The sequence below is a fragment of the Podarcis vaucheri genome (genome assembly GCF_965113315.1).
Source record: "Podarcis vaucheri genome assembly, chromosome: 8".
NCBI lineage: Eukaryota > Metazoa > Chordata > Lepidosauria > Squamata > Lacertidae > Podarcis > Podarcis vaucheri.
Window position 1 is genome coordinate 2724957 of NC_138766.1, and position 16473 is coordinate 2741429.

General features: G+C 42.9%; 1 protein-coding gene across 3 annotated transcripts in view; it reads left to right on the plus strand.

Annotated features, from left to right (window-relative positions):
• The window catches only part of MTRR (5-methyltetrahydrofolate-homocysteine methyltransferase reductase), a 28916-nt gene that overhangs the window by 10541 nt on the left and 1902 nt on the right, over positions 1 to 16473 (plus strand). For 2 of the 3 annotated variants that reach the window (XM_082234399.1, XM_082234398.1), the window contains exons 9-14: positions 2564 to 2744; positions 3779 to 3821; positions 4549 to 4714; positions 5777 to 5895; positions 13659 to 13751; positions 13862 to 14044. In XM_082234399.1, coding sequence (XP_082090525.1) covers positions 2564 to 2744; positions 3779 to 3821; positions 4549 to 4714; positions 5777 to 5895; positions 13659 to 13751; positions 13862 to 14044 — 785 coding nt within the window. Of the gene's footprint in view, positions 1 to 2563; positions 2745 to 3778; positions 3822 to 4548; positions 4715 to 5776; positions 5896 to 13658; positions 13752 to 13861; positions 14045 to 16473 lie in introns of those variants that run through there. The other variant, XM_082234400.1, reaches the window with a different exon arrangement.

The window sequence follows — 16473 nt, forward strand, 5'->3', positions numbered from 1 at the left end:
TCAGGTTCTCTCTCTGCACTGCCACTTGCTCGCTCACTCGCCCTTGGCTTGCTGCACCAGGCCTCTTTTTCTGGACCTGGAGCAGCAGAGAGGATTAGGAAATTTGCTGCTCACGACAACTGCCTTGTTCCTCTCTGCTGCTCTGAGTCCAAGAAGAAGTCAAGTGCTGCTAGTGAGAGGGCAATGAAGAAATAAGTGCTGATAGGCGCTGCCTTTGCAGGGCTCAAAGTTGTGGAAGAATAGTTAACAAATACATGTTTGAACAAGCAGGCTATATTGATATCTGTGCTATCAACGCTCTTCCATTAACTAAAATAATCAGTAACTGGATACCAGCAACGATGAGCAGCCAGCCAGATGAAAGGCTTTGTAACTTGAATACAGTGGACCCTCTGGATACGAATGTAATTCATTCCAGGGGGTCCGTATGTACCCCGAAAAATCCACAAGAAGAGGTGCCGCTTCTGTGCAAGCACGCAGTGCGATAGAGCGCATTTGTGCGCAGCGAAACCCGGAAGAATACACTTCCAGGTTTGCCACGTTCACAACCCGAAAGTGACGTTACCTGAAGGTAACGTAACCCGAGGATCCACTGTACATCTTCCCTTGGTGCTAGATTAAAGATGTTTGTGGGTTAATTTTGGTGGGCCTTTCCCACTAGACCACTAGATGTCATCAGTAAACCACATGTAGCAGCCTCTGTGAACTGCTGTACCTTCTAAACACACATTTAAAGGCTTGGAGACTGATTTCCCATGAGCAGAGCTTCAGTTGCGCGGTCCTCCTGCTGAGCTGCTCTGGAGAGAGTGTTGCGGAATGTCTCCCTGCCCTTGCCCCCTTCCGACCTGCTCTGGAGATTGCAGAGCAGAGGGGGAATTGTCTCAAGTCACTGCCTCTTTTCAGCAGGAACCTCTGCCTGATTTCAGGAGACCTTCCGTTCACAGAAGTCGCATTTGACTCAACCCTGGGCGTTCATAAATTACAGAGTTATAGGTCAGAGTGCTACCCAAAGCACTCATCCCATGTATATGTTACTCAGCATGGTGACTTACATACTTTATGCAGTTTGCTTCTGTCAGCTGTTATTGTGGTGCTTCAGTGCGCAAACAGCTTGGGCAAGTCACTCAGTCAGCCTAAAAGATATGTCATTGGCCTCTCCTGGTTGCCTGTGTCAAGCAAAAGCTGCCTAGGTGACTAGACAGGAAAGCTTTGCCCAGCTTGATCCTTCTCCTTGAGCCTTCTCCTTTTAGACCAAGAATGACAGACACACTGGGCCAGAAGACTAATGGGAAGCCCTGTGGGCAAGTGCCCTTTGCAAACTGATTTCCAAGACTTGCCGCAACAGTTTTATTACAAAGGATATTTGGTGAGATAACGCCGTGTGTGCAACGCTGAGCTCCTTGGAGGAAAGCCATATATCTTTTTCTTAAAGCGTTTTATTAAAAATATTGTAACAATGCAAAATACCTTTTTTCAGATAACAAAACAAAAATTGGAACCATAAAAATATGCTACGTGTCACAATGGAGAGAAGAGTAAGGCAGTGACAGTGGTACATTTCATCAGCCATTCATCCAGACCTATCCAAAACCATCCAGATCTCTGGGGATTGCAGTCCGTGCTGTCTGGATATCTGAAATAGAGCTATGGCATGTGCCACAAAATGAGTCTGAAGCCTGTTAGTTTTCTGGTTGCTTTCAGTTGGCAGGTCAGCTTTTCAGCCAAAGCAAGCATCCAGACTTGTGCACACCAAGTTTTGGATAACCATTCCCTCCAAACCTCCAAGCACCTAGCAATCTCAAGTCTTGCCATCCATAGGAGAAACACCACAAGGTCTTTATCTTGCCCTTACAAACACCCAATAAAGCTGGAACTACTATTGTCTGCCTCATTATAGGCGACACCTGCAAGAACACTCTACACCAGATGTTTTGCATTGTAAAATATGACCGGCATATGTTAAATTTTGTCCCCCATGCTGCACCCCCTCCAACATTCTGGAGTGGTGGAGCCCCTAATAAAGGAGCAAATAAATGGGAGGGGTGTGAGGTACCACCTGTGGACCAATTTCCTCATACTAGGATTGGGACCTGTAGCTCCGTATTCCCCGCCCACCAGCTGGAGCGTGGCTCTCCTGGTACTGCAGTCCCCAGGCATGTTCCCGTAACATCCTCAACCGCCTGGTTTACTAGGAGCCGATTCACAGAGGGTTGTCTGTACCTGTTCTGCCTTCAAAGGCGTATTACTAGCAAAGAGATGCCTAGGATGGTACAGCCCGACAGCCTCCCTTCCTCTCAGCTGAAGTCACTTCCTGTCTGACTAAAGGCTGGGTGTGCTAAGAGTGGGAGCAGAGATGACCATAGTTGGGAGAGGTTTTTACCACTAGGTCCAAACAACGAAAGGACATTTTAGCAAGAGGTTATTGATGTTTGTGAGGTTCTGCAGAGCCCCTGCCTTACAGGAATCCTTAGGAACACTGTTTATCACAGATGTGACAGAGGATGCGGAACATAAGTTGAGAATAATCAAACCAAATTAAAAACAGACTCTTCTCTTCCGCTAGGCATTTTTGCGCTCTCTGGTAGAATACACCACTGATGCTGGAGAAAAAAGGAGACTGCAAGAGCTGTGTAGCAAACAGGGGTCCTCTGACTACAATGCTTTCATAAGGGATGTGGGTGTGTGCTTGTTGGACTTACTCCATGCTTTTCCAGCTTGCAAGCCTCCCCTAAGTCTTCTCCTTGGTGAGTAGTTGCATGGAATAGACAAAGCAAGAAAAGGAAGATATTGTGACCATTGTAGCAAATGGATGTCTTGGAAATAAGGTTCACTGATTATGGGGAAATTATAAGTCTGGGCAGAGTTACCAGAAATGCAAAGTAAGATTTTCTCTTGCAGCTATCTCCATCCTGGCAGCAGCTAAGAGAAAACAGTCTAGAATTCAGGGTAGGACCCCAGGGCCAGGGTCAAAGATAACATTTGCAATCACTGGAACCAATTGTGATATTGCATTTTTAATAAAATCAAAAGGTTGACACCTGTTTTCTGAAACTTGTACATATGGGTGTGTCTTCTTTAAAATGTTACAGGTAAATAAAGGGAAAATAATTTCAGAAGTTGCTCCGATTCTTAGGAGCAGTGGAAGATGTAGAAATACATACTAGTGAAGCTTATTTTCCTGCTGAGACCATACAGGAAACGTGTGTGATTAGTATAATAGAATCATGGAGGTGGAAGGGACCCCAAGGGTCATCTAGGCCAGCCCCCTGCAATGCAGGAATCTTTTGCCCATTGTGGGGCTCAAGCCCACAACCCTGAGATTAAGAGTCTCATGCTCTACCAACTGAGCTATCCCAGATGTATTTCATTTGAAAACATTAAATTTAAGATCCATGCATTGCTGTCGTTTAGAATTGCACATGTGTGAGCAAGTGCCCCTGACTTACAGCCCTTTGCCCCACACCTGTGGCCAGAGAGCTGTGAACTAGAAACTAGAAATCTTACCTCGGCCATATATTCAGTAGTTTAGCTTTGGCTAACCATCTTTCTCTGCCTCCCTTCTCCCCACTCCTTCCAAATTATTGAGATAATAGTACTGGACTATCTGGCAAGGTTGTTTATAAAAATTACCGAGATAACGTATGTCGAGCTCTTTGGAATGCTTTAAAGCGTTATGTAAATGCCTGTCATTTAGTATTGGAAGTGTCTTGATGCTGTAGGTAGGTGAGAGTAGAAGGAAGGGTGAAATCTTGCATTCATTCACTTCTGTTCTTTTCAGAACATCTTCCTAAATTGCAAGCCAGACCCTACTCGGCTGCAAGGTAATGCAATATCTAAGTTTAATTTTAATTATAAATTGGGTCTCTTTCTTTCTTTCTTTCTTTCTTTCTTTCTTTCTTTCTTTGGACCTCATCCTCCTATGGTGGAGAAGGCTCCTAAGGTGCTAAACCGGGCTTCTTCAACCTTGGCCCTCCAGATGTTTTGAGACTGCAATTCCCATCATCCCTGACTGCTGGTCCTGCTAGCTAGGGATCATGGGAGTTGTAGGCCAAAAACATCTGGAGGGCTGAGGTTGAGGAAGCCTGTGCTAAACTGAAAATGTTTTCAATAAATAACACATTGATCCCAGGCATCTGGAGGCATTTCCCGTATGCCTCTACTTCACTAACTCTCATTGCTTCATAACTGAACAACTAGATGACTCACAACCGAATGCATGAAGGAACTTTTTGGAACCTGTTTTTTCTGAGACATTACAGAAATTCTGTGTGTGGTGCTTATTCTGTAATGGCTCATTGGTGCACGCAAGTAACAATGTGATGTTACAACAAGATCCTCAGTAAAAATCATTTTAAAGGTCTTGTATAACCATTATCAGGAGAGAAAATGATTTACTTATTATTTTTTCCCCAGATGGGGTTTTTCATACACATTTGCGGTGTGGGGGGTGAGATGCAATATCTTCTCACCTGACCTTTCCTACACTGAGATAGTTGTTTCCTTTAACTGTCCCAAGTGTTTGATTTCCTTTTAATTGTTTCATTGCAGCTCCAGTTTATTTCAGTCTGGAAAGATGAGTTTCATCTTTAATGTTCTGGAGTTTCCCACCCATCTAGGTGAACTGCGAAGAGGGGTGTGCACCGGGTGGCTGCTTCAGCTGGTTTCCCCAATCCTTCAGTCAAGTACAAAAGCAGAGGAGCTCCTAATTCCAAAGGTATCAGAAGAAAGCTAAGTTCTTGGGCATTTCTTATGGTACAGACAGAGCTTGTGTGTTCCTAAAATAAAGGCCATCTTTTCCACTTCGTTATGATTTGGGGGCTTGGAAGCGGCAGCAGTAACTGATGTTGCAACTATTTTAGGAAATGGAGTGGGTTTTTCTTTTCTTTAGATGAATCCAGTTAATAGGATTTTCCAGTACCTGCTCCAGTACCTGCTAAGATGCTCCTGGGGGTGACAGCTCACTCTTGCATATTTGGGTCATCTAAATTGAGAAAAAATGGGCAATTAATAAAAGAGTGCATGTTTTCTGCAAGTGTTCTGTTGAAGTCTGTCCGGGAGTTATAAGGATTTTGGCATTCATTTGAAAAACGAAAAACTTGGTTACAGGGATTGGTTTGTGGCAGTATGAGGCAGTTCGTAGCCAAAAGAGAAATGGCAGCTACTCCAACTAGTTGCTTCATGGAGCCCAAATATTTGCTGCTAGCAACAGCAAGTGCCTTGGGTTGTGTGTCACAACACAGGACTTAATGTGCCTTACAGTTGGAGAAAGTGTTTTACATGGAAATGTGTGAAATACCCTGTTTCCCTGAAAGTAAGACGTCCCCCGAAAATAAGACCTACTTCCAGTTTTGCCTCTCGCTGTAATATAAGGCCTCCCCCAACTATAAGGCCACCCCGGACTATAAGGCCCCCGAAGCTACCGTAAGGCATTGTACAGTATACAGGTAATAAATTTCCTCTTTTTTTGTTCAACAATAAATGTGTACCGTATTCTTCTTCGTGGAAAAATAAGACATCCCATGGAAATAAGACCTAGCACATCTTTGGGAGCAAAAATTAATATAAGACACTGTCTTATTTTCGGGGGAACAGGGTAGCTGTGCTGATTTTAGCTCATGGTGTATCTAATTCTTATGAAAATGTGGAAGACCTTTATTTTAGTGGGTGTTGTGGCAGTGCATTTTTTAATACAAATCTTTAGAAGAAGGGTATAGTTTATAAATGTATCTGCTAGTTCTCCTCATCTACATTTTAATGATACTGAACTGCATTGTAGATTTCCATATCTTCTCGTCCAGCAAACATTTTTCACTTACCAGAGGATCCATCAATTCCCTTTATTATGGTTGGTCCAGGAACTGGAATTGCACCATTTATTGGTTTCCTGCAACATAGGTAAGCCCATGATTTATATTTTAAAAAAACCTCTCCTCCCTGCCAGCTTGTAATGTTTAGGAAAGTAATTCACCGCACCTGGAGATGCCCGTGGCAGAGGACAGGGGGGAACAGAGTGAAAAATACTAGTGGGAAGCAGACAGATTCAGCAATATATATCAGCCACCAGTCCTTCATCCCCTGAGGCAGTGAAAGTTATCTGGTGTCTTGCATAATGTACAGAAATGGATCTTCACCCACGTACATTGTGTGGGCTGAGGCTGGGCAGCTGACACCCTCGTCATGTACTTCCTGGTGACAACATCCCACATGGTTATGACATGTGCATGAATACTGTAACCGCATGATTCTCCCCCCCCCTCTCTCTCTCTCACGCACACCCCTCTACCTCCAGGGATGGGGCTCCCCATGTGATGGTCTCTGTGTTTGTGAGTAGAAAGGAGCCCTGTCTTGGGAAAGGGACTCTTAACTTTGTATTGCCACAAGGGAGATCACAGTTAAGTTGGTGGGTTTTGTTTTGTTTTTTATAGTGTGACCATTCCAATTCAATGTCAAAAAAGAAGAAGAAAGGGCAACCATTATTTATTTATTTTCCACATTTTACTTACCACTGAATTACATTAATCACTTAAGGATTTTTTCCATACTGAAGGGATGTGACTATAAAAGAAGGGGGTGGTTGTTTTGCTTTTTTGTTTTACTTGTTTACATCCTGTATTTTATTCTGTGAACCATCCTGAGGTCTTATCAGGAAGGGTGATATATAAATCTAATGAATTAAATAAATAATGAGGAGTCTGTTAGATTGGACCATGAAGTGAATCAGTCTCCAGTGTTATTCTCTATGGGATGTTGCAGGCCGCTGGTAATGTTCTGCTGCCTTTCCTTCAATTAATATCTCTTAGTTTTATGAATTGCTTTCTTTTTTAAAAAAGGTAGTCAATGCCACCTTATCTGACATATCCCAGGTCACGGAATGAAGGCTTGATGGGAATGTTGTACACTTTAAGCTATACATTATGACCACAGATGTATGGAAGGGCTGAAATGCAGGACTGCACATTCCAACTCTGTTTTGATTTTATCTGTTGTGTTTTCATTTAGCTCAGTAATTCTGAGCAATGCATTAAGGCTAACAGATTGTTGTTTTCCACACACCAAACACGTTTTCTTGTAGGGTGTGTAGATTTTAATTTTTCCCCCCGCACATCAACCAGGCTTGAAGATCATTGTTGTTGAAGTTAAGCTGTGCATGTACCAAATGTGCTGCCTTCAACATTTGATTCTCATCTTTGTAGTTCTGTGTTTTCCAAATTAACATTTGATTTAACATGATTTTAAAGTGTCAACTTGCTGCCTTGGTTTTTGTAATTTAGGGTAGAGAAGTAGGTAAAATACTAGAGACGTATCTGTATGTGGAGCATGAAATTGAATTGTTGCAAAGCCAAATGATTTCTTTTTTAAACTGGGCAATAAATTCTTGGGAAAGCGTTACATGGGACAGCCAGAAGCTGTCTTCCAGAATGAAGGGGAAACAGATTTGCTATCATTACTGCTAATAATGAGAACTCGTGATGTTTAACAAGCTGCTGTGACTAATTTATTCCATATTATTTCAATGGCTTGAGTATTTTATTGAAAGGCAGCTTGTAGCAGCTGTGAATTAAAGTGGGCTGAAATTTTGATGTAGTTACAATAGAAAGTATTTGAGAGCTATAATGCCACTGTGAGCCCACTGTTGGCGCTGAGCGGATATCGCGTAGTGCAAATGGAGAATATGGTAACCTAAAGGGAGGGAGTTCACCAGGCATTTACCGTATTTTCCGCCCTATAGGACGCACTTTTTCCCCTCCAAAAATGAAGGGGAAATCTGGGTGCGTCCTATGGGGCGAATGCAGGCTTTCGCTGAAGCTTGGAGAGCGAGAGGGGTCTGTGCGCACCGACCCCTCTCCCTCTCCAGGCTTCAGGAACGCATCCGCAGCCTAGGCAGCCCTGCGGGAGTTCCCGCAGGGCTGTCCAGGCTGCGAATAGCAGTCTGCTTCCTGGAGCGTCGGGCGTCCTGAAAGCAGAGCGCCCGGTGCTTCGGGAACACATCCGCAGCCTAGGCAGCCCTGCAGGAGGTCCCCACAGGGCTTCCCACGCTGCGGATAGCAGCCTGCCGCCCGGCGGGTGAGCAGAGCACCCTGATGCAGAGCCCCCCTCGCGCCGGACAGACATCGGCCAGCCCCACAAGCTCGGGGGACAGCAGGGAGGCGCAGCGCCGCCATCCCCCCGTTCCTCGACCTGGTTTGGTTTCCCCGACCTGCTTTTGGGGGGAAATAAAGGGGGGAAAAATTCCTTTATTCCCCCCCCCCCAAAAAAATCTAGGTGCGTCCTATGGGACGAAAAATACGGTAAATAGCCACAGACACCTTGGGCAATTTTTAATGAAAAGTTAGGGCATAAATTAATTTTATTTATTTTCATCATTTATTAAAGAATTATATACTGCCCTTCATCATAAGATCTCAGAGAGTGGTTCAGAGAGTAAAATACAGGATAAAAACATGAAAATAAGTAAAATGAAACAACAAAACAATAAACCCCCTTCCTACAGACACATTTAAAAGACTGTAGAATATTAATCAGCCCAAGGTCTGGTTGAAGAGGAACATTTTCACCTGGCACCTAAAAATATCTAATGAAGATGCCTGGCGAGCCTCCCTGGGAAGAGCATCACTGCAGAGAAGGCCCTGTTCTTGTGTTGCCCCCCTCCGGACCTCTCTAGGAGGAGGCGGCACACAAAGAAGGGTCTCGGAGGATGAATGCGGAGGAGTCCAGTGCGGTTGATATGGGGAGAGGCGCCCCCCATTCATTTTTAACTTTAATTTAGCAGGAGCTGCATATATGATGTATACTAGTGCCCCACATTCTGCCAGATCTCCTTCCCTCATGGATGCCCCCTCAAGGGCTTCAGGCTGCACCAGGTGCCACATAAGAAACCGGTCTTCTAGCACCTGCCCTTTGGAACTCCCTCCCTATGGACACCAGGCAGGCACCTTCACTGTACTCTTTTTTTGCACTTGCTAAAAACATTTTTGTTCAGGCAAGCCTATACAGATAAGCAAAAGTTTGACAGGTGCTTTTATCTGGTTTTTAGCGTACTGTTGATTTTAATGTTTTTTTTAATGTTTTAAACAGCTGTTTTTAACTGTCTTTTTACTGATAATTTCATTGTTTCATTTATTTTGTAAACCGTATTGAGGGTGTGTGGTTTTTTACAATCAAGCAGTATATAAATTTTATGAACTAAATAAATAAGCGTTCTCTAAAGGTTGGAACTAGCTTCATTGTTCGTGGCAACAGTTCAGCTGCTTTCAAGGAAGTTTGGAAGCTGCCTTGTGTTCATTCAGACTGGCTGGCTGGCCCAGGATTGACCGCTTTGGCTGGCAGCCGCTGCTCTCCAGGGTCAGCGTCTAGAAAGGCCCTTCCTTTTTGCCCCCTTTTTCTTTTTTGGCAGTATTTTTATTTATTTATTTTATAATAATATTTATTACTTTTACAACAATTTAAACACTTACAAAAGAAAAAACAAAGAAAAAACAATACATTATAATACAAAAACACTACATAAAAATTAACAAAACAAAACAAAAACACTTTAAAAAGACATCAAAAGAAAGAAGAAGAGAAAAAAGAAAAAACTTCCAATATCTTATCTTTCTTTCCCATATTTCCACGGCCTCCTCACACCTCCCTTTTTGTATTCCACTTCTATTAATTATTTTAGCAATTCCTTAACATCTTCCCCTGTTTTCTATCCTATAGTTATCTTAACACCTTTTAACCTTATTTTCCTTTAATACTCTATTAATCTATTTATACTTAATTCCTTATAACATTTCTACTGAAGCCATATAATTTCATTCCAACATTCTTCTAACATTCATTATTTTTACAATATGTCTATAAGTAGTCTTTAAACTTTTGCCAGTCTTCTTCCACCGACTCTTCTCCCTGGTCTCGGATCTTGCCAGTCTTTTCCGCCAATTCCGTCTAGTCCATCAACTTCATCTGCCATTATCCAACATTTCAGTGCTTTTAAAAGACAGCTATTCTCTCAGCCAGCAAAGAACAGATGATTCACCACAAAGTTTAGGTGTCTGGCAGGGCAGGTCCACCTCCTTCTTTAGCATCCGCCCATATCTTAAGTTTTACTCGAGGCTTCCTGCCCTGCCAAACCAATCCAGGAACATCCCTCTGCCACCTCCTGAAACAATCCCTCCCATCCAAAACTTGCACTTTTTGACACAAAAGCAACATCCCCAGCAACACAGCAACCCTCATCCCCACCACAACAGCTCGGCCCAACCATAACAACTTCAGATTTGTCCATATTTCCCAATCCCCCTTCTCTTCAATCCAACGTCCTTCACAGTTACCCTTAAGTAAATTCACATTTTTGGCGGTCCTACTGACCCCCAAAAATCTCTCTTTCTCAGCCGATGTTGATCCTGTCTCCTCCTGAAGCTCTGTCAAACTTTCCTCTCCCAGTTCTGGTGGGGTTCTGATCCTCAAATTCATCTGTTTTTCTTTAAGCTCCATGATAGCAAATGTCAGCTTATATTCGTCAAGTTGCTTTTGAATGTATGGGGCTCTCTCACACTCCGATTGTGTTGTTTTACATTCAGCAGCAAAGGTTTTCTCCCTGACTTCATCCGCAGTTTGCCGTATTAAAGTAGATTCCTGTGTCAATTTCTGGGTGGTTTCTGTGTTCACCTTTTGTCCCAGATTACTTAAACTTTCTACAATTAAATCAATTTTATTATTTGCAGCGTCCGCTTTCACATTCATCACTTCTGTTTTCTTGTGAAGCTGTTCCAGCGAGTCATTTATTTTCAATAATGCAACCACTAAGGCCTCTTCTGTTGACATTTCATCTGTTCTTTCCTTTCCATTCGCCATAACACTTAAGAGATTCAAGGTCAATCCCAGAGTCACATAGTTTTTATCTTGCAGCTGGAAACTCCCCTAGCCCAGCTCTTATAAAGTAACCAATTTCAGAAACTTCCACTATGGGGAAACAGTTTCTATTTATAATAGTAAAAAATGTCACCTTTAAGTGCAACTCGTACAATCCAAAGTTAGTTTCAGTTTCCAATTACTTTATTACTCCTTTTTAGAAGCAGCCGGAGACAGTAGAAACAATATATCTCTCTTATTCTGTTAGCTGTCAAGGAACGTTCTAAGTGCTGTCAATGGACATTCCAAAACGTCCGTCCACTAGCACCCCGTTTCCAGGGTCAGAGCGGCAGTATTTTAACTCTCTTTACTCTCTCCTGCAGGCATACTCAGTCCACAACTCCCCCCCCCCCTCTTCTCCTGCCTCCAAGGGGGATTTCACACTCTTTACCGATGGAACTTTAATCTTTTACAAAAGACTTTCCAAGACTTCAGCTTACAGACTCCTTGCCTCAGCTTATTTACAAATAGGGAAGGCGGACTTCCTGTTTTGAACCTCCCCGTTCGATGCCAAATTAAACGTTTAAAATCCAATTCTCCTGTATCAGCTCTACTCACGGGTAATTACTTTGGAGTCAAATTGTCCACAGGAAAAAGTCAGTGCTCTCCAGCAACAGCTATGTGGCTTTTTATTTTTTTATTAAGTTTACTTATCATTACAGTTATTTGATTCATTATTCAAAACATCATAAGATACATAAAGAAAAACCAGAATAATTCAACATCTTTGAAAATGACTTCCCTTCACCTCATTGTGGGTCCTTCTTTTTCTTTTTAACTGTGTCCTTTTTCAAATTCAATTCATTGATCTCACATAACGTAAATTATCTGTCTGTTAACTAATTTGCGAAAATTAATCAAAGCATATTAGAGATTTTGTTTGGGAACAGTGTTTTTCTAAGTGTACTCTGTAAAACTTCCACTCAGTTTTAAATTTTTCGTTTGATTGATTCCTGATTGCCTCTGTCATCTTTGCTAGTTCTAAGTATTCACATAATTTATTTTGCCATTCTTACCTTGGTTGGAATTTTCTCTCCCTTCCAAATTTTGGCAATCAACATTCTTGCTGCTGTTGTTGCATACAGGAAAACCCTCATATCATTTGGAATATCATCTGTCAAAATGCCTATAAAAGGCTTCAGGTTTTTTCGCATTTGTTTGTTTAAACTTTTTTATAGTTTTTTATGTTGCAGTTCTGAGCCTTTTAAGGCTTCATAGGTCAAAACCAGCACTTTGAATGATGCCTGGGAATTAATTGGCAGCCATTGCAATTGGGCCAGGATCGATGTAATATTCTCAGACCGCCTTGTCCCAATGATAAATGCAACAGATTAAATAATAAGGATGAAAAGAAAGGTGTTTCGGGCCTCATGTCTACTTCAGAAATCTTCTTTCTTTAAATTGATTTAAAGAAATGAGGACATCATTTCTAATTACTGAGTTCTCTTATTCCAGCCTGCAAGAGGATCTGTGAATAGGTTTTTTTAATGGTCATTCTGATTCTTCATGTTACTGCAACGTGCCCTCAAGTAACATGTGTAAAAGATTTTGCTGTGAACTGCCGTTAGAATAGGCACATGGCTCCCTCTTTGACTGGCTTTATCCATATCCCTGCAAGCAGCAGAATCGTTGTTATCATGAGGCCTAGAAACTTACAAGGCCAAGGGAGGATGTTCGCATTTTGCAGCAATGGGCACACTCTGGTCCAGAATCCTTCGTGCTGCTCTATATGCATGTTTATACCCTGCATGTGGCCTCCATGTTTACTTTAATGGAGGTGACATCTAGATACCTACAGCTCAGCCCATTGCACACTGAATGACTTCATCTAGTGATGTGAGTGAGGAATTTTGTATGCATCTTGGATCCACTGCCCATAAGATGCCACTGAATTGAGTTGTTAGGCTCTCTCCCTCCTCCCTCCTTCCTTAGTGTTTATCTCCCTGTGTTGCAGTATTGTAGCACAGAATATTGAATTAAGGATCTTTTCAAACAGCCGTGATCAGGAGCAAACCTACTCATAACAGTGCTCACAGATACTTGAACAGAGGAAGTGGAAACTAGATTTGAAGTGTGCAGATAATTAAAAAAAATCAGGGCTGTATGTGCACACTCCCCATGACAAGAAAGGTAGATTGGCTAGATCAAGGGTAGGCAAACTAAGGCCCGGGGGCCAGATCTGGCCCAATCACCTTCTCAATCCGGCCCACAGATGAATCAGCGTGTTTTTACATGAGTAGAATGTGTCCTTTTATTTAAAATGCATCTCTGGGTTATTTGTGGGTCATAGGAATTCGTTCATTTCTCTCCCCCCCCCAAAAAAAATATAGTCCGACAGTGTCTGAGGGACAGTGGACCGGCCCCCTGCTGAAAAAGTTTGCTGACCCCTGCTAGATGTTACAGACAGTGTTTGGTGAAATCTCAGAACTGATAATAGGGCTTTGTAGGATTTCAGGTAGTCAAGAGTGTTGAAGATAAACTTCTTGGCCCATCCCATGACAAGCAGAGCCAGAATGAATGAGGCGAAATAAATGTCAACCAGCAAAACGAGTGCAGGCTTCCATCAACTGGGGCCATCTTGATGTTTGGCCTCCAGCTTCCATCAGCCCCAGCTGGTTGGAGAGAGCTGTAATACAGGATGCAGAACGTGGGTTTGTTTTCTGCTGCTGCTGCTGCTGCTGCTGCTGCTGCTGCTGCTGCTGTTTTTAAGGATAGGGCATGCACAGTCTTAAGTTACAGTTTTTTCCAAAATTCTTTTTCAGACAGAAGCTCCAAGAAGATCACAAAGACTGGACATTTGGAGAGACATGGTTGTTTTTTGGCTGTCGCCACCAGGTCAAAGATTACCTGTTCCAGTAAGTTGTTGCCTTGTGCTCTCTTTCCTCTCATCCCCTTGCCCCCTAAGCTGCAGTGCAAGGGAATTATGTCTTTACCCTTGCAGTGATCCTTAACTTTTATCTTTCAGAGAGGAGCTCAGGTGCTTTGCTGAAAGTGGCACATTAACTCACCTGAAGGTTTCTTTCTCAAGAGACGCCCCAGCTGCAGTAGAAGCTGCCACTCCTAAATACGTTCAAGATAACCTTCGGCTTTACTGCAAAGAGGTTACCAGGATTCTGCTGCAGGAAAAAGGGTATTTTTACGTGTGCGGGTGAGTCATGCCGAATTTTATGAAACTTGGATTTGCAAGAACTTGTAGAAACGTTAACTGCTTTTAGATTAGCAAGAGCTGGGAGCAAAAGATGAGAAAACAAAATTAATGGGAGCCCAGGTGTGGTGGTGGGTTTGTTTGTCTTTTCCTGAAGAGAATACTCCCTTTAGGCACAGTTTCATGACATCGCTTATTGTGAGAAGATGAGGATTGCAGAAAGAGCTGCCCAGAGAGCTTCTTAGCAAGCTGAAAAGTGAACTGGAAGGGAGGGCAGCAAGCTTTGTATGGGGCTTGTTGAGACAAAACAATAGAGCAAGCCAGGGTGCAAGTTAAGGCAACAAGGGCGTTAGAGAGAAATAAGAAGGCCATGTTGGTACCCTAAATGCCCTGATGACACAAGCATAGTCTCCACTCATCTGGCACTAACAGAGGGACTGATTGGTGTCATTTTTACATGGACATGATCTCACCCAGTGGAGCTGCTCTTAAGTTGCATATGCTAACCTAAACTTCATGTTACAGATAGGTAGCCGTGTTGGTCTGCCATAGTCAAAATAAAAAAATTCCTTCCAGTAGCACCTTAAAGACCAACTAAGTTAGTTCTTGGTATGAGCTTTCGTGTTCATGCACACTTCTTCAGGTATCTGGTTATTACCATCTTGGTAGTTAGCCCCTGTTATGTCCCATTAATTTCAGTACAGTGGTACCTCAGGTTACATACGCTTCAGGTTACATATGCTGCAGGTTACAGACTCTGCTAACCCAGAAATAGTACCTCGGGTTAAGAACATTGCTTCAGGATGAGAACAGAAATCACGTGGTAGCAGCAGGAGGCCCCATTAGCTAAAGTGGTGCTTCAGGTTAAGAACAGTTTCAGGTTAAGAACGGACCTCCGGAATGAATTAAGTACTTAACCCGAGATACCACTATAGCGGGAATCTGAGAATGTGCATAAACTCACCTATCAGTAGAATTTAGAAGTGTTTTAACTGAAGTGTTGTGCCTTGTGTCTATAAAATGCATAAACCTTATTTGAGGGATCTTTGAGAAGGTTGGGTAGGCTGTTAACCTAAAGGAAAATGCAGTGGTTCAAGATTGTGGAATTCAAGGCTGTAAGAGGTGCATTCAGTTAGCATTATCAGAGTTTGTACTGAGCCATGACCTCTAATCTCATCAAAGCATCCGCCCATCCAGAATCCTTGAGTGTAGAAATGTCAAAGTCAGCAGTTTGTGGCAAAGGGCGAGAAAACCTCCTTCAAGTGCCAAATGCTTTGCAGCATCTAATCTTCCTGCAGGTCAATAGCTATTTAGCAACTTAACCTCAGACATCTCAAGAGCCCTATTCTAGCCAACTGCCCCTCTTTTAGCTTAGATGCTTGGCAGATGAAATAATGCCTAAACATTGGTCAGATCTTCTAGGTATTTATTTAGTACAAATGTAGTTAATTGAGAGACTTGTTTGAATCCTAAGGCCCTATGGGCATAATCCACTGGGTGGTTCTCCTGCACAAGCTGTATTTTTTTTTTGGGGGGGGGGTTGGAAATGTGCAAAAGTATAGCAGTACATTTGAACAACTCCCATTCATTCCAGTGGGGCAGGAGAACCTCCCAGTCTAGCATGTAGCTTAAATGTTACCAAGTTAAATTCTAAACCTTTGTTATAGTCCAAATTCTGGGGGAAACAGAATTTGTATTTCTACATACACAGTCTAGCAGGACTGCAGAGCAAAAACTTCTGCCTTTTCAGGTGTGCAGTTAGAAAGGGGTAGTCAACTTACAACGGCGTGATTGACTTTATACAATATGTCAGATAATACATGGCCAGTTGACCAGTCAATTGATTTTAAATGTGACCAGTTCTTTTACACGTGCGCACACACACATATTGTACTCTTCTCTTTCTGATAATTGTCTGAAAGTGACTTCCGGGTTAGCGCCTCCAGCAGTGGCGGATTTCCTCTGATCGGGAGGAATCCGCTTCGTGGAAATCAGGGTCTGGACCGCCACGGCGAGGCGGAGACCCATTAAAAACCACAGGCGGGAGAAGCCTGTGGACGTGGGATTCGGCTGGCACCTTTTGCACCTCCCCTACTCGCGGGGAAACCCGGTTTTGGGATTCCGGAGCGACGTGGGGTGAGTGGCGCGGTGCTTTGAATCGACTGCTTCTTTCACGGAGTGAAGCCGCATTGCTGTTGCCGGAGAGCGCTGACTTTTTCCTGTGGACAATTGGATTTTAAACAACTACGGAAAATTGGTTCTTTAAATATCGTAATTTGGCATCGAAACGGGAAGGTTTCAAACAGGAAGTCCGCCTTCCCCTTTTGTAAATAGATTGAAGCAAAGACGTTGCAAACTAAAGTCTGGAAAGCCTTTTGTAAAGGATTAAATCTCCATCAGTTAAAACTACTAAACCCCCCTTGGAAGCAGGA